The sequence below is a fragment of the Sinohyriopsis cumingii genome, chromosome 8, assembly GCF_028554795.1.
Source record: "Sinohyriopsis cumingii isolate HCF-2022 chromosome 8, ASM2855479v2, whole genome shotgun sequence".
Lineage (NCBI taxonomy): Eukaryota > Metazoa > Mollusca > Bivalvia > Unionida > Unionidae > Sinohyriopsis > Sinohyriopsis cumingii.
This window is the reverse complement of record NC_142968.1, coordinates 43,870,912-43,893,840: the sequence shown is the minus strand read 5'-3', so window position 1 is coordinate 43,893,840 and position 22,929 is coordinate 43,870,912. Positions and strand designations below refer to the sequence as shown.

Below are 22,929 nucleotides of genomic sequence, written 5' to 3'. Positions count from 1 at the left end.
ATATATGCATGAAATTGATATGAAAATCACTTATTTTCTCAGAAATTGCAAGTATTAAAATCATCTTTAATCTGCTGAAAGACAAGATAAAACTACGGCATTGATGAAATGTGACCTGGTATTTGCCTTGCTAGTTGCATGAGCACACAAATTTCACAATCCACATTTTCGAATGTTGTAGAGAAAAAAATTAAAAGAAATATTATGTGAAAGTCATATACTGTTTGTAATAAAAATACAAAAATGAAAGAACACAAAATTCTCCATATTTATTCCAAGAACAACTTCCGGAGTTTTGTTGTATCACGTGATTATCATGTTGACATGTACTCTCTGCTTGATGAATCAGACTGGCCATATTGCTGTGACAACAACAAGCTTTTTCATGTTGTTTTCAAAATAAATATGTTGAGAATTATATGTTCTTCTGGTTTTTACAAAAGGTATCTGACTTTCATTTAATATAATTTAATTTCTGTACAACAACATTAAAATAGAGTCTGTTGTTGATATCATGTGACTATTGGACTTTTGATGGCATCATTTGAGATTTATGAAGTCATGTGACTAGTAAATATCAAATACCAGGTCAGGTTTCATCTATGCTGTAGTTTTGTATAGTCTGTCGGCAGATTAAAGACATAACAATTATACTTGCCATTTCTAAGAAAATAAATCATTTTCCTATTGATTTCATGCAGGTATCACTTGATAGAACATAAGATTTAATTTGCTAGGCCTGCTGGTAAGTGACTACCATATGCCGCTACCATATGGTGATGGCAAATTCCAAATTTTCTATATGCAATTGCAAGGACCTCACACACCAACATAATGTCCAAATGTGAAAATTGGGGTGGGAATATTCGAAGGAAATCCAGATTAGGAAATGGAATGCTATTCGTTTTAAGCCAAATTTGTGGTCCAAAGTGTCGAATCTCAGAGCTGAAATGAGAAATTTCCATCCCTTGTATTATATATTAAAAACCGATATGAACCCTTATATTAGTACAAGTTTTGGGACTGGTTTAACAAATTACAAGAAGACAAGATGATTTCACAGAAAATTCAGTCCTTGTTTATATAAAATTATTTAATTTTGAAGGTCTTTTGTCAAAACTTAAATCAATCCTTTTGAAAATGTTTTCTAAATGATGGATTCTTAACAAGATATCTTAAAAATCTTGTTTGGGATTTTATTGGCACAGATAAATTCAGTGTTAAACTCTTCGTTACAAGACTATATATATATATATATATATATATATATATATATATATATATATATATATATATTGCTTTAAAATTCTTTAGATTTAAAGGTTTGAAAAGAAACAAAACTAATTTATGTTCATTATGCTGTTCCCACTTAGCAACATATTGCAGGTCAGCAAATTAAGTTTGAATTTTTATTCTGTAAACTGAAATGGCTTTACAAACTTGTTTTGTGTGATACATTTTGTGGTTATGTACATGATCATCTTTTCTGACTTAGATGTTTTGGAGTCTTGAAAGGGAAACATCTTTAGATTTAGAAAATGCCTGTTTTATAATCTAAAATGTTCTTTAATTCCATTCAGTAACGGTTATATGTGAACCTTGAAAAAAATATTTTCATCCTGGAAAAATCCTGGAAACGACCTGGAAATTTATCTTTAGATAAGTGTGGGAACCATGTTCACAGTGAAAGTTGTATGCAGAAAAAAGTAAAACATCTAGGTCTGTTGGACTAATGTGGGCATTAGAGTTTGCCTTTTGTGTGATTGATACTTTACCCAGGAAATGAGTCACCATTTAATGTTTTAGCCATTTTTAACATACATAAAGCCACAAACACTGTAGACACACGTTTGCCATCACATGATCCTTACAAGAAATGAGTCACCATTTCTCTTTTATTCATTTATAATATGTATCCAGCCAAAACCTTGAAGACCCAGATCTGACTTTACATGATCCTTTCACAGATCAGAGTATTCACTGATTGAATAGACAGCAAGGACCCGGATATGCCAAAACTTGGTGTAATGTCAGATCTTGGTGTACACTATTTGCAGTTGGGTGCACATTAAATGTAGACTAATATTATTAGGTATGCTAGTCCCACAGGCAGTAGTGCTGGTGTGAATGATGCCTTGACAATCAGGACTGTTGTTTTCATTTATATTGCAACCACTGAGATAGTCAAAAATGAGCAATTTGCTTTGCTGCTGTCCATACATGTGCATGCCCATAATTCTCTATGTCTGTTCTGAAACAATTTAGCATGATGACACAAACTGTTTTCACCTTGGAGTCATACAATTTTAAACATTTTTTCACCTTGGAGTCATACAATTTTACACATTTTTTTCACCTTGGAGTCATACAATTTTACACATTTTTTCACCTTGGAGTCATACAATTTTACACATTTTTTCAAGGTAATGAATAGATGACCAGTTTTGATTTTCATGTAATTACAGCAGTTTTTCAATTTTGTTATTTCCTCCATCATATTGGTCATCCTTAGCCACATTCTGCAAAGTTAAATGCATACATAAACCTGTTAGAATTTATAACCTATACTACAACTACTGATAATAAATAAATAAATTAATAATATCTGGATTATAGATTTCATCATTTGATACAGGTCATGCTCGGCTGTCTAATGTGGAGTTTGTCAACTCTGGCCAGGATGGCTACTTTGAATTGGATGATGCCCGATTCTCCATTACATATTCTGATACTGGAACAGTGTCCAGTATCAAGCCATCCTATGTGAAAGGGTGTGCATTTCATGATGGTTTCAGTCCTGCAATAGGGCTTTTTGGAGCTAATGGAATGATCATAGAGAACAATGTCATACATCATACTGTGAAGCATGGTAAGTTTGTGCCTGTGAATAATTTGTATTTCTTAAGCAACTGTATCTATCATTAAATTTTAATGGGGAGTTTTGCCTAAATTGATTGAGAAAGGTGGGTTTTTTTATTGCCTCAGTTATGTAGAAGTCTATTTCTCCAGTTCTTTTTGTGAAAATAGGACATTTTCTTATTGAATAATGAAGAATTATCTTTTTCATACTTCTTTTTTTAAATATTCATTTCAATAAATTAATTTTTTTTGTTATCCAGCAGTTTCAACATTTGTTATTAGTAAGAACTTTATAGCCTCTTTATATCCTCTTAAACAGCACTTTCATTTGAATATGTATTATAGGTATTTACAGGAGTGAGAATCATCATTGTAAATGACTTTTACAAATTTAAGAATTTGTCAGACTTCATCTGATCTGTTTATTTTTATTATGAACATTAAGCATTTACAGATATTTTGTGTGAATTTCATTTCAAGACAAAATTTAATTTTATTTATTACAGCAATATGGACAACATCTGTGAACACAACCATTCGTGGTAATCTGGCCGTGTTGAACATTTGGACTGAAAGTTATGAAGCAGCAATTGAAGCCTTGGAAGCCACAGATTTGACACTGATAGACAATGCTGTGTCTGCATCAGAGAGGATGTGCTACCATGTTCCTGGGACAGAATGTGACAGTGGTAACACTGGGAAATATGTCAATAATATTGGTCACAGTTGTCTGATTGGAATAGGTCTCTTTCCTGATGATACAGATGTCCACAGGTGTACAAGGCTGGCAAATTTTACTCTCTGGAAGAACCATGACTATGGATTGTACTACAATAACTACCCAAGCACTAAGTTGACTGACAATATCGTCATTGAGAATGGCGTGAATATCTTTTCCATGGTTATAGGACCAAGTTCACTGGAACATCACTATGAGAATAAATTTGCACATGTGGCAAACACACTTATTGTGGGTAGAACATCTTCTTTCAACTGTTCTGACAATGGCCTGCTTAGTCCTGCTGGAGGGATCAATGGCGGGATGGTTGGACTTACATGGACCACGTTTACATCCGGTTCTAACAATGCCCCTGTGTATCCACTTGCAGGCATTATGGCCTATCCGGCTATAGGTGGCACAATGCATGTTTCAGGCAAGTCTGTGTATTTTTTAATCTAACAGAAAATATTTTGATTGTTTTTTCATGTAAAATAAATATCTGGAAACACATTAACATATGATTTTTTCTATAGTTCATTCCACACAGCATCACAAATTTTTTCCTATCTATAACTCAGTAAATTTTCAAGCCAGCATAATAAAATATAGCTATAAGTACCTAATTCATTTCAAATACAGCCAGGAGGATTTTCATCCTGCAATGAGAAGTGTCTTTTGTCCCTCCCATCACATACTGAAATCTCCAGTATATGCAAAATTATTATAAAAAATTTCATTTTATCCCTTTTTGCAAACCTTGCTCCGTTACGGATCATTGCCATCTCACCTCTGCATGGGTTTGAGTCTCGGATTCAGCCAATGTAAGTATGTGAGAAAGCTTGCCAGTAGCAAAGGTCAGTGGTTCTTTCCGGGGATTTCCTGGGTTCTTCCTTAACCATTAATTCTGGCCGCCATGTATACCCTATCTTGTGCTAAAAAATGGATTTAAACCCTACAACAGCAACAACAAACCTTGCTTCCAGTGTAGAATACTTGCTGTAATACCACCTGTGGTAATTTGACTGAATTGACTTAAGCAGGGCAAGACAGTTGAGTTGCTAATTTCAAGCAGCATAAAACAGTTAACAGTCAAATACAATAAATATCTGGAAACACATTAACAGATGATTTATTTCTAGAGTTCATCCCACACAGCATCACAAATTTTATCCTATATGTAAATCAGTGTATTTTCAGGTCATTGTTATTAAATCTAGCTAAAAGTATCCAATTTGCTTTGAGTACAAGGGGGGGTATACCTAATGAGGGTTGTATCCCATCACTCTCATAACTCACTGAAATCTTAATATGCAAAATTTTTATCTTTAAAAAATGAATTTTCTTTCTTTTTTTCAAATCTAGCTTCCATTGTAGTACTTTTATGATATTAGAATCCGTGATCACATTACTGAGCTGAGCAGATTTCAAGCTGAATAAAACAGTTAACATCCCTTTACTTCTATTGGCAGGGTCAGTTGGTATCAGTGTTTGAAGTTTGTCAATATGGTTTGTACTGTGTGGGATCAGAATTAATTCCAAAAGGATTAAAGACATTAATTGATTATAGTTAGATCTCAATAAACATAAAACAATTACCATCTCATGAAAACATAATTGCCACAGCAAAATATGTCATTACTGAAATCCATATTCACCGAATCAGCATCAAATGTAGATAAAGATGTATATTCCAAGACACTGTTTGTTCCCTGATCTGGAAACTGCACAAAAGTTCTTACACTAAGAGATGGGATAAGAAAGTCAAAGACATGATGCATTGAAAAATTTGCCATTCTCTTTGAAAATCCTCCATCTGTTTGAAGGCAAAACACCTGATTAAATTTTTGAAAATCTCCTAATATGTCCTAATTCACTTCCCTGTCTTGTCACTTGTGTGTTAATTCAAGGAGGGAATATTTAGCTTGGGACTGGGGACATAGCATATTGGACAAGGAAAGCAATGCTGTAGTAGCAGGTAAGTAAATATTACATAATTAAAATTATTTTAATCTGCCAAGTAACTACATTTCATTCTAGGATGGATTTATGGATGTATTACTGATTTTTTAATTGTTTTGTTTCTGTATAATAATAAATAAATAAGTAAATAATACCTTTATATTTACCAAAAATTGTTCAGTTACATGGTTCTGATTAAGTGGCAACTGCCATGTGGAAATCCTACACAAATAAGGTGTAACATTTATCTGATATAAATGAAAATAGAAAAGGCAAATCAATAAAAATGGATTAGATATTTTAGATAGAACAAGATTTCATTGAAAATAACTGGACATTTAATTCATTAGGTTACCATAGGATCAGATAGATGTCAGTTTGAACGAAGTTATAATTCTCGTAACATGGGGTTAGATACCTGATGATTCAATGTAATTTTGTTATCCAAGATGTATGACAATATTAATAAGTTCAAATTTCATTTTCAGATGTGACATTTGCATATTTCCAAACTTCCTGCCCAAACCAGACAGACTATGCCATTGCCACAAATGAAGGAAATGATGATGGTAACCATCCCCTGACAATAGAGCGGGCTACGTTGGAATTTGTTGATGATGCTCTAAAGGTCTTCATTCACAGACCTAACACTGAGTATGTCTGATGCTTTTTTTGTGCTCAGATTTCTTCAGGTGACTTTATATGAAGAATATTCATATTATGCTAACAGACTAAAAAATATTTTATCATCAATCAGTAGTATTTTTTGCATAGATTTACTGAGTACAGGTGATACTTGATTTATGCCATTATGATTTATGTGCTTTCATTTTAACATCATTTATGATGAAGAAATAACATTCATTTGCTCCACAGTGCTCATTTATATGCCTTCGCTGGTGACATAATGCTGTGACTTGCATGCAGTTCACATATGTGTATTTACATTACTTTCGATCTATGCCACTTTCAGTTTATGCCATAACCTGTGGCATAAATTGAGCATCACCTGTAATCTAATATGCTACAGTTTTCCATGTAGTAGAAAGAGATTTGGTAGTTGGATGGACAGAGAGTTGGTTCAGTCAGTGGAGACATAGTTATGGACCAACAGATCAAGAAATCAGACAGAAAGAGCAATACAGATGCTACAAGATAAAGGTGTAAAATCTAAATGATCAAGTTTTTTTTTTAGGAAGATCAATCCAGCTGACTGTGTGGACATGGACTGTGATGCCAAGAAGAAGACAATTATGACTGACTTGGATGGAAGTTTCCTTGGCAAGCAGGCATACATCATCTCTCAGTCAGAGTTTGAATGGGATGTGAACCCAGTAAGAGGGTTAGGAGACTACAGGATCCCTAAAGAGCTCCTGACTGACCCTGTCACAGGGGCCAGGCTTGATGTCAACATTATTGCTAGAAAGAGAGGTATGTGACATTACTTTGTGTAATCTAATGTAATATAGTATTTTGTGTAATCTTAGATGTCATGTTGGTATCAATAACAAATCTTTATGCTGATATATATTTTTCTGATATTTAAAAATAATGTTTGGTGAACAAGTAGCAACAAGATTTTTGAGTATGGAAAGAGCGGAATTTATCTAATGCTGTTTTAAGCAAAAGCATCTGAAATCCAAAGATTGCAGAGTTTTTCTATGATATGTGCCTGTAATATAATTCACTGTCTTGATGTGCTTTTATATCTCAGGTATCATTCGTAATGAGAACTGCACATTGCAAGCTGACTGGCAGGCCTGGCTTTGTCAGGGGTTGGATTATCTGGTACTTACCATTGAGAGTATGGATGCTGACACCGAAACACGTCGGCTGTCCCCAGTTGCAATTGTAGCCCACTATGGTGATGGCTACATTGACCTGATCAATGGCCCCCAAGACCATGGATGGTGTGAGGAATATACCTGTAGAAAGAGGCTATCTACCTTCCAGGCTGTTGTTGCTGCTGGTAAATAATCTTCTCATTTGTCTTTCATTACAGGGAAATTATTGCACATTCATATATTGGAGTTTTTATAATGTAAAATGATTTTAAGCAGTGTAATATTTCCAGCCCAGATGGTTAGTATCATACACTTTTTGTGTGTGTGACAGTTTCAGTTTCACAACAGATAAATTACAATGAAAAAGGAAAAATAAAATGACTACAGCAATGTCACAAATTTACAGCAAACTTCTGATATAACAAAGCCCAAGGGACTCCTAAATTGTATTGTTATATCCTAATTTCATTGTAACCAAAGGAAACTATTATTTAAAACATCTAAACGAACTTTGTGATGTGTTTCACAATCTCTGATATTTTGAATAGTAAAGTCATCCAGGTCATGTACGCATTCAACACAGAGACTGTTGTTACTGGAAATTCTGACCACAGTATTGGTTCTAGCATAAAAGGTTATATATTCTACTTCCAGGATGCATCATTTGTTTATTTATAGACGTGGTTTTTATAAAAAATAATTTGAAGAAATAATCATTCAGAAATAACTAACAGCTATTTCATTATCATCAAATATGTATACACTTAAATCTTTAGTTTTCTGAAAAAGAAAAAAAAACACATTAATGGCAGTATTACATTACCTGTTGTTATTGCTTTATATTGCTTTTATTTCCCTAAAATTAGCCTCCAGTCCAGTTAGTAATTGAAGGTCTAGAATAAAAACATCATCCTAATCAGATTTCCTTAGCTATTTATGTTCGTTTGAAATAACAATTTTCTTTTCCTTGTACTTATTGTGTAGGTCTCACATTCCCTAAGCACTCGATATTTTTCATCATCTGATTTGTCTTTTTGTGACACATTGCCCATCATATCCATTTCATACTGTAATTAACATTTTAATAGCAGTCACACATTAGCTGTTATTATAAACTTGCCATACTCAGCAGAATCAAGAAATATTTACCTATGGAAACTCAAAATCTATACTACAAGTCATATATTCTTCCAACAATGAATTAGTGTTCAAATGTATGGGGAAACTGTGCTAAATCTGAGCTTGAAAGGATTTATAAACTTCAGAAACGAGCAGCACATGTAATTTTAAATATATCTATTGATATCCCTCAAAAGCATTATTTACAGAAGTCAGATGGTTCACATTATAAGATAGATTTTCACCGAGCGGTTCTTTTATATAACTGTCTACATGGAACTGTACCAGAGTATCTTCAGGACTTAGTCAGGATTTTTTCAGCACAATACCAGTTGAGATCAATATACATGGAAACCTTCTAGCACCAAAACCAAGAACAGAACAATTTAAAAAGAGCTTCCAATACTCTGGTACAGTTCTGTGGAAAAAGCTTCCACTACGTGTAAAATCTGCTGAAAATATTAGAGTATTTAAGTAGAGATATCATGAGCATATATGTGCTTCTAATAGATAATGGAATTTAGTATTTTAATACTAAACATGTTAAAATAAACAGTAATTATTGCTATCTTCATATAATGTACATTGTTATACTCTCCTTAGAGGGCTTCAAGGGAGAATAGTCCTTGACTAATGAGTCACCCTCTATAAATAAAGCATTATTATTATTATTATTATTATTATTATTATTGCATTGCTATATCTTTTCCTGGTACTGTTTCACAGTCCAAGGTTAATATTCCCTCCGCCAATTAGTACTTGGAGGTTTATAACAAAAAATATCATCCTTGGCTACCATTCAGAATATCATCCTTTCCTTAGACTTTTATGAAGATTTCTTTGGACACTCAGCAAAGTAATCTATCTACTGTCACTAGTATCCTTTCTTGTGTTTTAGACTTTTGTGGACTTTTTTCTCATAGTAATATTCTTTCTTGTCTTGTAATTGCTGCATGTATTTTTAGCCTCGTATTTGCATAGTTTTTATTTGTTTGTGTTTATTTTCATAAAATTTGGGGATTTTAATAGGATTAGTGTTAGGATATATGTTACCCTCCAAATTCTTGTTTTGGTTAAGTTGTTTAATTTTGTGTTTCCTTTCAACATTCAATATGCCTCAAGATGTGGGTAAATGCATTCATAAAATAGCTGCTTGGGACATGCATTCCACCTGCTTATGGAAGTGGCTAGATCCAATAAGTGATTGGTGATGGACATGTAAAAAGAAGTGATTGGTTCCAATGGCTTCTTGGCACTTCTGGCGGAGGGAGGTTGTCTTCACATGGTAGTGAGTCCCATGTTTACAACACAAGGAAGCTTGTTTTTATTCTCACTCAAGTAGACCTGTTGGCAGATTGAGGAGATCTCATTCATCAGTCCGGAGTTCCCCAAATAGAGACTCTGCTGCAAATGTAGCCTTACTATATTACATTACAATACAATACAATTGCAATTTTGTGCACATAATTTCATGCCCGGTCAAATGAAGTTGAATTATAATTTAGTATCTCTCTTTATTTGAGAATATAAATCCAAGTCATAATCAGGCTCCAAAAATACTTGTTAAAACATTTTGTAAGATGTAGCATTGTGGATACATAAATTATATCTTTATCACTTGTTCTTGGATATATATTACAGGGCAGAACTTTGACGTGTTCTTCACCAGCACATCTCCTCAGCATTCCCGATACCTCCTGCTGGGTGCTTCTGAGTCACAGGCAGTGCGTGTATGTGTATACTACAGCCAGCCCAACCGACTTGATATCTATCTTAATGGGACATATGTACTGCCTAGAAATGCTGCATACACTCCTACAGGAGCCATGGTCTTGAAAAGAGAGACTTATGAAGGCCAATATATGCCTAATGTCAACACTGATGCATCTGGCGCAAACTACATCAACATGAAAACAGGAATAATTTGCTTCATCGTAAAGGGTCCCAGAGTAGTAGAAATCAAGACTGCTGAGGTCATCATGGTGGCATTTGGATTACCAATGATGACTGTAGATGACTTCTTTGGAAAAAACATAGTACAGAACCTGGCAGCATTCCTAAGCATTCCATACTCCAAAATCCGAATTGTAAACATCATCACTGAACAGTCAAGCTTTGGGCGTCGTAAGAGAGCAACATCTGAGGGTAACATAACAATTCAGATGGAAATCGGAAATCTACCCTCATCTGGTAAATATGTTTTAAGTTTCCCAATTGTAATTATTTGTACAAGTGTATGGATTTTTTTAATGTACATTATTAAACCACAACTTGTCTTCCAGGCAAGTTTCAGAGATCCACCTTGATGAAGATTGATAGTCTTTAAAGTTGAATCAAATATTTTTTCCAGTTCTAGCTGGAAGACAAGGATTTTCAGGTTTTGTCTGTCATATTCTTAGCACATAGACCATAGACCTACATTGACATTGGACAACTGCCTAGTCCCAGATGTATGTAGATCTGTGTACACATATGTGTGTGTGTTGTGTGATTTGAATTTTTAATGTACCTTTAAACAAAGTTCAGTCATATCGCTACAGTGTCTGCAGTGTAGCAGTTTATAGTAATGTCTAGCACTGGGGCAACATGATGCAGACATGTAGCATTGTGTCCCACCCAGTCACATTATCCTGACACCAGGCTGACCAGTCTTAACACTAACCTCTTAATGCTGAGTGCCAAGTGAGGCAGCTGCTTGTACCATTTTTGTAAGTCTTTGGTATGACTCGGCCAGGGTTTTGAACCTGCAACCTCCTGCATCTAAGGCAGACACTCTAACCACTTAGGCCACCAGATCAGACTGTAGCTGATCAAGTCAACTATTACAACTGCTGTGTTTACATACACTTACAGGTTTGTATAACCCTGATTTTTATCAAATAGAAGAAACCTTTGAATCAGAGACTATTTAACCTTTTGATTGATTTAGTTATTATCTCTGACTTGATTAGTCATCTTGATACTTTTAATGTATTATATTAGTTTTTAGTTTTCTAACAGCTGGTCAGATAGTTTGTTTGTTCTGCATGACAGTGTTTCTTTGAATCCTCTTTCAGAGATCAATGGAACTGGACCTGGGGTTGACCTGTCTCATGAGGAGCTGATGAACATATCCTACACCCTTCAGAATGAGATTCAGAGTGGAACAAACTTCAGCGATGTGCTGAATACAACAGTTCTCTCCATTTCCAGTGCTAACCCTTTGCCCAGTCCAGGTTCTAAAGAATGGGCTACTTTTAACCCCAAAACGTCCCGCTATGTCATCTACAACCCAGTGGAGAGGTTTGAGTTCCACACTACCCCCACTCCAGCTAGTGAAGGCTTACAATTCAGCATCCAGCCTGTTCTCAAGTTCCTGGATGAAAATGTAAGTTTTAAATTATGTACTTTGTTTACTGGAATGTTACCTGGTCAGTGCAAGGAGAAAGCCTGGAGATTTTGTATAGGAAAAAGACCTGATAAATGTCAGTTTGCAAAATTCACATTATGCACCTTATTACGATTTCATTGTTCAATATATACTCTTAGATAAGTCACATTTTTTCTAGCTTGCCAGAGCAGTGGTTCAACATGGTGATCATTTTGGATTGCATGTCCACCCATCTGTGTGTCCATGCACATGTCTGTCCACATCTTTGATTAACTTTAGTGTTACAGTTCTTATACCTTCCTCTGCCTCAATATAGGAATCAATATGGCCATTCATTTTGGATGTCTGGTCAGCACACATTATTTGTTGCCACAGTTTTTGATCAATTGCCATAAAACTTGGTACATATTGTGGTCATCACCTGAAGATTTGCATATTGACTAATCATTGTGCCCATATCATTTATAAAAAGGGTTATGTCCCTTTTTGACTCGCTCTTGATTTCAGTGTATGATAAAATCTTGTGATCACAACTGGTCTCACATTTTTCACTTGATTGTAATGAAATGTTGTAGTCAACATATCAGTATGCATATTAACAAAATATGCAGAATCCTGTGAACATATCTATTTTCAGAGTTTTTAATTGATCATTTTATAACATGGCACATGCTGTATGATGGTCATAATCTGCAGACAGATCAGTGTCCTGTGATTTTTGCTACAGTTATTGCCCATTCTGACTTGGAAACTAATGCAGTGTAAAACAAAATCTTGTGAATGCAACTAGTCTCACAGTTTTTAGTGGACTACCATATTACTGTGTATGTGCTGTGGTCATCATGTGAAGAGTTACTGCCCTTTTTGTATCGTAGCTGAATGCAGTGTAAAACGTAATCTTGTGAGTGCAACTAGTCCCCATTTTTTTATGCAATATGAGTACCTCATTGACCATCTTGAAAATCTTATTGCAACTCTTCCTTTATGAATGGTCCTTTCAATATGGGGTTTTCATCAAAAGAATTCTGTTGTCTAGTTGATCTAAATGATAATGGACCTGATCTGACATCTAATATAGCCACCATAGGAGTCATTTTGAAAATCTTTTCACTAAATCCACCACCTTTCAAAATGAAAGTCATATTAAGATGGGTTTTCACCATTCATAACATTACATTCATAATCAATTTAGGTATTGCAACCTCATCTTTCCCCAAAATATGGAAAACTGCAAAAATTGTTGTTGTAATGTTTAACGCCATTTTTCAGCATACAATAGGCTATACATGGCAGCCAGTATTAATGGTGGAGGAAGAACCTGTGAAAACCCCAGAAAGAACCACCGACCCACGAGAAGCTACTGGCAAGCTTTTTCACATACCCACAATGGCCGAATCCGACACTTGAACCAATGCAAACAGAGGTGAGATGGCAGTGATCCATAATGGAGAATGTTTCAGACCACTTGGCCACTCGGGGCCCCAACAGCAAAAGTAACTCCTATTCACAAATCAGGTTCTAAGGATGATGAAAATAACTACCCACCAATCTCAATACTACCAAACTTATCAAAATTGGTTGAAAAACATGTCCATGACTCATTTATGTCATATTTAAGCAAACACTTGCTCTTACACCCTTATCAATCAGGCTTTAGACAGAAACATTAATGTGAGACTGCCTTGATCTTCCTAACTGAAAAATGGCTTAAGCACTTGATGAAGGTAGAATAATAGGATCTGTTTTTGTTGATTTCAGGAAAGCTTTTGACAGGGTGGATCATGAAATCCATTTGAAGAAACTGAAAATTTACCAATGTGATGAAAACATAATTAGATGGCTTACTTCATATTTAAGTGAGAGAACACAGCATGTTTATATAAATAATGTTCTGTCTGAATCTGAAACAATTAGATATGGAGTACCACAAGGCTCAATTCTAGGTCCATTACAATTTATTTTATTTATTAATGACCTACCACTTTTACTAAGGGACTCGATATCATATACAAATCTCTATGCAGATGACAAAATATTGTTAGACATCCAAAACACAAAGCATGAACTCAAAGCTTCATTGCAGAATGCCCTAAACAAAATGGAAAACTGATGTACATGCAATGGCATAGTGGTAAATATTGGTAAAACTAAAATAATACTTATCTCAACACGGCAAAAAAGGACAAATCTTGATAGTGATGAACTGTGTCTGACATGGAAGGATAAGAATTTGCAGATGGTTTGTCATGATAGACTACTTTTTGTTTTGGTAGATAATAACCTATCATGGACTGAATATACCAAACATATCAGTAAAGAAATCAATTAAAGTTTATGGCTTCTCAGTAGGAGAAGACTTTTTCTCCCTGAATGGCACAGAAAACTATTTTATAACAGTTACATAGAACCCTATTTAGACTACTGTAATACAGTGTGGGGTAATTAAAATGATGAAAATATAGAAAAGCCTGGACATCTTTAAAAAAGAGCATTTGGGATAATATCAATCCGGAAGGAAAGCAACAAAAATTTTGCTGGTAATTTAAAACTATTACCTATTAAAGACCAAATCCTTTTGAGAAAAACCAAATTAATGTGCAGTATATCCAATAATAGTGCTCTTGAATATTGACAATCACTATTCCAGTATAGGCTATCTGGCAATACTCCCCACCTGTCAGCCATGTCTTCCAAACAGTATAAAATTCCCAAACCAAATAAGGAATTATTTAAAAAGATCTTCCAAAACTCTGGAACTTTGCTCTGGAATAGTATTCCAGTTGAGATTAGAAATGCCCGCTCTATTTCCTTCTTCCAAACCTATTATATCCAGTGGCTTCAGAGATGCAGCTAAAATATATAAATTCATTTGTATGAGGGCTTCAAGGTAGATTAGTTTTTAGCTAATTGTGTTACCCTCTTTAAATAAGTCATTATTATTATTACTATGCCAAAATACTTTTTATGATAATGAGCTGAGACATACACACACACACACACACACACACACACACGCACACACATTTGACAGTATGGATTATTCACTTCAAGCTGATCCCATAACTCAGTTGTATTCTTTTCTTTGTAGGGTTATCTAGTGGTTGTCGGATCTGCTGAAAATGAGTGGCAAGTTACAGCAAGTATTCATCCTGGGTCAGGTTACTCTTGGGCAGTGCTCAATGGTAATGTGACTGTAAGTTTTGTGAATGGTTTTGCCAACTTTACAGATCTGTCCATCTCTCATATGGGTTATGGCTATATTCTGGATTTCATCATATCAGCACCAACAGTTGCCCAGCACTGGACTCTAAGTTCGGAACCTTTTGATGTCCCAGGTAGAAAAATTAGCGCTTCTCAGAATATCTCCGGCCACGTGATCCAGAATGATCTGACTCAAGTCACCCTGGATCTGATTGATGCAACGTCTCTACAGAAGATTGAAAATATTGCTTGGACAGTATGTTCAATTTACTCTCTCAGTTTGTCATATATTGTTTACATTATTTCTATGCCACTATTTCTGTGGATCAAGCATTTATTGTGGCCCATGTCCATCTGTCCAGTTCCATATGTTCTTCTACGTTTTATGCATCTGTTCATAACAAATTATATTTGCACCCAAAATCATTTTAAATACTGGATGGATTTAAGCCAGATTCGGTATGATAGTTTGAAGACCTTGGTTAAGGTCAATTTTCACTCCATTTTGATTACATTAGAATTATGGCCCCTGTTCTACTTGGAGCTCTGTGGAGCTCTGTCCTGGCATACCAAAACAGGCATTCTTCCATTGCACCATGTTTTTGAGAATATCATATGAACAATTCCTTGTTCAAATTTTATTTCATTTAAATGCCATTTAATTTATTTTGAAGTTCTAATATCAAGGATCTGTTTCCTTTATTTTAACTTATCTATATAGGGCATATCAGGTAAAGTCTGTAAAAGGTACAGTGAGGAAATAAAACAGAAAAATGGAAGAAAATTTTCAGCAGAAAAAATAGATATATTGTAGGTGTATATTCTACTGTGTCTGGAAATAGGAAGTTAATTTTTATCAATGAATGGATTTCTTGGATTTCATGTTAGCTCACCAGATAGGATCAAGAATGTCTTAAACATTTTTTAATGGAAGTTTGATTTATCGTTAAGATATAGTTTCGTTCTGTTGAAGTAAAATTTCTTTAAATGCACACATTAAACCTAAAATCATGAATGCAGGAATTCTGAGTCCACTTTCATCGCAAAAATGTTTGTAATTAAAGACAGGTATTTATTTCAATTTGAGTTTTGCATTTCTGTTACAATTAAGATATATATTACATGCACATATTAGTCATGAATGTAGAAATTCTCAGTGCTCCTAAAAGAGCCTTTTTATCCTCACAGGGTCACACATGGAATGTGACAGCATCCTTGATGAGTGGCAGTAGTTATGGTACACTGACAGGAACTCTTACCACAACTTTTAATCCCTCAACGGGGAAGGCCATCTTCAGCAGCCTGAACTTCACCGCTATTGGTCCAAACTACGTAATGTATCACATCATGTCTGAGCCAGCATGGTATGACGAGATTTATATTGGGGTGATTCATGTGATATCATCAAGTCATGTCAACATGGTGGTGGAAGAGACTGCAGACATTGTTCTTAAGTTCCCTCAGGACTACAATCAATACCTGTCCACAGAAACAGCACGCTCCGAATTCCACCAGCTTGTTGGACAGTACTTTGCCAATAAGAATCCTGATACACTAATTACTGGCATATCCTCCAAACCAGGTAATAGAGCATATCTGACTTGTTGCCAAATTTAGAGCAGTATTACACAGGTTTAGATAGATGTATTATGTATTTAATTTAGTGTACTTGTGAGTATATGTGAGAGTGAGAGAGAGAGAGAGAGTGATTGATATTGCTATTTCCTCCTTCCAATGAAGAATGTGGTAAGTACATGTAATATAAATATATAAAGAATATAATCATAGCTAGTTTGAGAGAATAGTATCAAATAGAGAGAGAGAGAGGTAGGAAGAAAAAAAGAAAATATCTGTATGACAGTACACTAAAGTATGTCTTGAAAGATTTCCCTTTAATGCATTTTCACGTGCATCTTTTTTATTTTTATTTTTTTAGTGAAGACTAAAAAGAATGAATTTTTTTGTCTTAAACAAAAAACTTAAGATTTGTAAACTGCTAAGTGCATCAAATTAATATTTCAATGAAAATTATAAGGTTAATAAAAATGAACATCAAAAGTCATAGAAGAAGAATTAGACAAACCTATCTATTTCGTCAACTTAATTCCCATGCAGCTGGCAGGGATGTTGAATATATTGTGCATATAGCTTGGGTTTTACGTGGTCAGCAATTCACATTTATTCACAGCTCAGTAAGTCATTGTTCTTCTTTGTGACACTAGAATGATGTGCAGTTCTTTAACATTTTTAATTGCTGGTTATTTCTGTAACCCTGATCAAATATGAGTTCTAAGAGATGTAATACTAACTGTTAATAGGCAGAAGAAAGCTATCACTTTGCAACTCAAACTAGATGTTTGAATTGGTGTGAAAGAGGGCAGCATACAGCTGATATGTGTTTGACTGAATCCTTGCTGAGAACAATCCATATTAATGCTCCTCAAATTAATGAAAGTTGTAAAACTTCTTCAAAAGTGAGTTCAGCCTGATCTATGATTATTCATTCTTTCATCATGGAGAAGATGGAGAGGATGCTTCCTACATGGGTTGAGTATTAAAACCTTGCCATTGTCTACTGCTGTGATTCAGGAAAAGGCAATCTCTTTACGTGAGCATTTAAAGAAATCTGAACCACAAGGAAAAACAAGGCATTTCACCGCTAGCTCTGGGTAGTTTGAGAGATTCAAGGCCTGGTTCAGTTTACATAACTTAAGAACAAACTGAGAAGCTGTAGCAGCAGAGAGTGTTGCTTTGAAAAAAATGAGTTTGTACTATAACATCTTGGGAGACCACTGCTATGAAAGACCACCTGTCTTGAGAGACCAAGTTCTTCTTGCACAGATTTATTGGTTTTATAGCATTATTACCCGTCCTGAGAGACCACCTGTTGTGAGAGATCATTGTTTTATGGCAGAAGGGATGGTCTTTCAAGACAGGTTCTACTGTACTACAAAGCAGGTTCCCAACCTAGATGAAACAGGCCTTTACTGGAAGTGGATACAGAGTTTAACTTTCATCTTCTTAAAAGAAAAATCAGCACCCAACTTCAAAGCTGCGAAGAACAGATTACACAGCTGTTAGGTGGCAATACATCTAGGTGACTAAAGAGTCTAACCCATCAGGTCTACTGTTTTGAAAATCCAAAGGCACTCAAGGGTTACTCTGAAAAGTGTCTTTGTTTACTGTGGTAAAATGGATTGATTACTGCTGCTGTTTTCACAGATTATTTCAGGAGCTGTCTTCACCAGGAATTAAGGGGCCCAGAGTGGTCTAAAGTGCTTACCATTGCAGATAACTGCCATCTCACCTCTGTCTGCGTGGGTTTGAGTCTTGGGCTTGGCCAATGTGGGTATGTGAGAAAGCTTGCTGGTAGCTTCTCGTGGGTTGGTGGTTCTTTCCGAGGTTTTCTTTGGTTCTTCCACCATCATTTATACTGGCCACAATGTATAGCCTATCTTGTGCTGAAAAATGGCTTTAAACGCTACACCAACAACATCACCAGGAATTGAAAGCATACTACAAGAGTGAAAACATTCCTTTCAAAATTCGTCTTCTTCTAGATAAGACTTCTAGGCACCTGCCAAAGCTTGATGACCTCAGTAAGGAATAAATGTTTTTTCTGTGTCTGAACACACATCCCTCATCCAGCCAATGGATCAGGGCATAATTGTCACCTTTAGAACCTACTGCCATCATCATGCCTTCTTCAGGCTTATAGAAGACACAGATGGAGAAGAATAGCCCACTATTACATAGTTTTGGCAAAGTTTCATGTCGTAAAATTGCAATTGACATAGTTGGTGAGGCATAGGGAGAGGTCACTGAAAAGTCTAACAATGGGGTTTGGCAGAAAATCTATCCTAAGGTGATCAACAATTTCAGGGCCTGCTTAGTGGGAGAAGATATTGCCAATGCAAGATGAGAAATCATTGATATGGCCACAAATGTTGACATCTTTTAGATGAGGATAATGTGAGGGAATTGCTTGACCCACACAGAGGAACTGTCCTGAAGGAGGAGTATAATGAGGAGGATGAGTAGTTAATTCCTGAGGTCCTGAGGTCCAGCCTGTTAGAACGCTCTCTGCAGTGATCTTATCAGAGGCTTTCCAGCACATTGACACAGTCACTGACCTATTTAATGAGAACAACGCTGATGGGCAGAGAAGTTTCAAGGTAGCCAGGAAGTTCCAGAAAATAGTGGATTGCTATAAGGAGTTCTACAATGAGACACTAGAGTGTGATTAGGATTTTTTAAACATAACTTTAACAATTTTTCAGTCATACTGCTACAATGTCTGCAGTGTGGCAGTTTATAGTGATGTCTAACACTTGGGCATCATGCTGCAGACATGTATCATGATGGCCCAATCAGTCACATTATCCTGACACTAGGCCGATTAGTCCTAACAATAACCTCTTAATGCTGAGCACCTGGCAAGGCAGCTGTTAGTATCATTTTTGTAAGTCTTTGGTATGACTCAGCTGGGGTTTGAACCCATAACCTCCTGCATGCTAAGTGGACACTCTAACCATTAGGCCACCAGGGCAGCCTAGGGAAGCTAGAGTGTGTGCTACTGGCTTATCTTAGACAGAATCTTTAAATGTGGGACAAAGATATCAACTGAGAATTCATAGTGATAAAATTCAGCTGGGAAACACGGCCATTAAATATAAATATTTGCTTTAATTTTCTTTTCATAACATAATAAGATAATTTCATACCAAAAAAAATGAATTTATGCAATTTTTGGGATATATCACCTCCGTTATAACATTATTGCTATCAGGGGAAATGTTTTCAAGATACGTGACAACTCTTGGGAACACAACTAAATCAGGGTTAACTGTATTACTATCATAAGCCACCTGTCTAAAAAGAAGAGATTCTTCCTGCATACATTAATTGATTATGTATTTGTATGAGTTGTCATGGGAGACTAGTGGTCTTTATTCTGGCAGAAGGGGTTCAAGGCATCTTCTGCAGTATTTCTAAACTTTGCTAAGTATTGCAAATTCAACAGACCTAACTGTGTTTTCTAAATTTCTTGACAAAACATTTGTTGTTACTGTTATCAGGTATATTATCTTCATTATTATTATTATCATCAGGCAGCATAGTGGTAACCATCACAGTTGATGGTACAGCATATAATGTCAACACAACACTGTTTTCCATCTGTGATGATATTGAGAGCCAGACTCCCTTCAACTTTTCCTCCACAACGTTGTACCTGTCCTCATACATGGTTGTCGATGGTGTCAGCTACTATGGAGTGACATGTGGACCAAAGGTAACAAGGTTTTTTCAGTCACTCAGGTTGTGCTTTTTTACAAAAGTTTGTGTTTGCATGCGTGCAAGAGTAAATCCTCCTATTTATTTGTTCAATTTGTGTTGGAAATATTATTAGTAGATATTGCAAATATTGGATCAGACAACACAGTTTGTACTGAAATGGACTATTTTAGGTACCAGAAATCGACAGAGAGCAGTCTGACTGCATGTTTACATCAGGAGCTTCCATTTGTGTTTAATCACTGTTAATTTGACATTCTTCAGGACCCCAGGTTAGAAACGATAAATCAGTAATTGAAATGACCAAGTTTGTGCATTTTTTTTATATCCTTGATGCTTTTTAATTTTAAAATTGGTGGGTGGGAGTACAAACGGGAGAGTCTGTAATTACTATGAATAGAGTATATGGTTTAGTAATAATTAAAATTTATAATTTTCTAAAGGGCAAAACATGGTGTAGCTGAAGTGAAACCTGTGTTAACTGGGCTCCTGAATACACCACTTGCTCTGATATGACACAAAGATGCTTGTAATGAAATTAGATCTATGGATCCCAAAGTAATGGAAGTTGTAACAAAATAAAGAAATGAATGATGACAAAGTAAAACTTATTTAGAAATAAAAAATATTCATACTGAGCATCGAATAAAAATGTCCCATCATCGGAACATAATAATGTTTATGCTAAGAGAAGACTGCTTTGTACCATGTCAAATGAAAGAACATTGAAAACATTATAAATTTAAATGGATATAGAAGTAAATGTGAATAACTCTACTTGGCAGATATGTTTTTTTGACAACAGCTGAGGACTAAATGGTATTTTGATAAGCTTAGATAAACTAATTAACAGTTTAATTGTCTTCAGCTGTTTACTGTATTTTTAAGGTGCAGTATCTAGGTTTAGGATCAGCTTAATGTCTTATGATCAAGTGGTCAGTTTCTTTTTTCTGATCCAGATGTAGTGCTCTGGAACAGTGCAACTTCCAAGTACTGTCTGTGTTTATAAGTTCTTACAACATGGTGTTGTAGGCTAGTCAGTGCCATGTCCAGTCTAGTTTATGACTGATGTTATTTTTTGTGTTGCATTTTATGCTATTTTTCAGTGCATGATAGGCTATACATGGCAGCCAGTACAACTGATAAAGGAATACATGGCAGCCAGTATAACTGGTAGAGGAAAAACCCAGGAAAACCCTGATGAAAATTACCCACGAACAAAAACTACTGACCAACTTTATCACATACCCACATTGGCCAAGATAGAGGTTCATGCCCATGCAGACAGAGGCAAAATGGCAATGATTGGAAAAGGCAAGTGCTTTAGACACTTGACCAGTGTGGGTTTGAGAGAAAGCTTGCCTTACAGCTTGACCTGTGTGGGTATGAGAGAAAGCTTGCCTTACAGCTTGACGTGTGTGGGTATGAGAGAAAGCTTGCCTTATAACTTGACCTGTGTAGGTATGAGACAAAGATTGCCTTACAGCTTGACCTGTGTGGGTATGAGACAAAGATTGCCTTACAGCTTGACCTGTGTAGGTATGAGAGAAAGATTGCCTCACAGCTTTACCTGTGTGGGTATGAGAGAAAGCTTGCCTTACAGCTTGACCTGTGTGGGTATGAGAGAAAGCTTGCCTTACAGCTTGAACTGTGTGGGTATGAGAAAGCTTGCCTTACAGCTTGACCTGTGTGGGTATGAAAGAAAGCTTGCCTTACAGCTTGAACTGTGTGGGTATGAGAGAAAGCTTGCCTTACAGCTTGACCTGTGTGGGTATGAAAGAAAGCTTGCCTTACAGCTTGAACTGTGTGGGTATGAGAGAAAGCTTGCCTTACAGCTTGACCTATGTGGGTATGAGAAAAAGCTTGCTAGTAGTTTACTGTGGGTATGTGATTCTTCCAATGTTCTTCCTCCACCAAAATTACTGGCCACCATGTACATCTGATCATCTGCTAAAAAACTTCATTAAACTGATGTACAGAAACATTTAGGTCTCTGGAATGTTTTCATAAAAACGTTTTTTTGTAGCAGCTTGAAATTTGACACAGGTCAGAGTAAAATTAGATTTTAAACTGAAACAAGCAAAATATTTCTTTGTTTTTGTCCTTCTACTGCTTAATCAATCCAGTATTATTCTTTTCTTGTTACTATTTATACACTTCTCCCTCACCATAGTGTCCTTCTTTATAACATGGTTCCTATTGCAAGTGTAAGATGTGTAAAGTTATGTATCCACTTGAATATATAGCACTAAAATTGAATAATGTGTTTCATATAGGGCATTACACTTTAGTGTGGCATTCATGGGCTGCAATATAATGAATTAGTACTGTATGGCTGCTTCGACTGCTAAATGGATTGTTTTTTGCTAATATGTATTATTACATGTATTTTTATTATTGCAGTCCTCCAAAGAGACAGCACAGTCTCTACATCCAGCCATCTGGGCAGCTATTGGTGTTGGCAGTGTACTAATTCTTGTTGCCTTCATCCTCATTCTTTGGAAGTGTAAGGCCTACCATAAAACCAAGACATACGGTGAGTATTCAGATATTTAGTGTTGAAATAAAGCTTGTAATCCAATGGGTAACTTCTAAATATATCTAATTGAAAAATTTTTAAC

At 35.6% G+C, this 22,929-nt stretch overlaps 1 protein-coding gene across 1 annotated transcript in view; it reads left to right on the top strand.

Moving 5' to 3' along the window:
• LOC149793389 (fibrocystin-L-like) overlaps positions 1–22,929 on the top strand; it is a 151,923-nt gene that overhangs the window by 121,746 nt on the left and 7,248 nt on the right. The window contains exons 42-52 of the mRNA XM_089968992.1: positions 2,636–2,869; positions 3,366–4,013; positions 6,028–6,193; positions 6,735–6,970; positions 7,254–7,508; positions 10,084–10,632; positions 11,499–11,809; positions 14,901–15,269; positions 16,202–16,595; positions 20,125–20,306; positions 22,712–22,844. Coding sequence (XP_089825118.1) covers positions 2,636–2,869; positions 3,366–4,013; positions 6,028–6,193; positions 6,735–6,970; positions 7,254–7,508; positions 10,084–10,632; positions 11,499–11,809; positions 14,901–15,269; positions 16,202–16,595; positions 20,125–20,306; positions 22,712–22,844 — 3,477 coding nt within the window. The remainder of the gene's footprint in view (positions 1–2,635; positions 2,870–3,365; positions 4,014–6,027; positions 6,194–6,734; positions 6,971–7,253; positions 7,509–10,083; positions 10,633–11,498; positions 11,810–14,900; positions 15,270–16,201; positions 16,596–20,124; positions 20,307–22,711; positions 22,845–22,929) is intronic.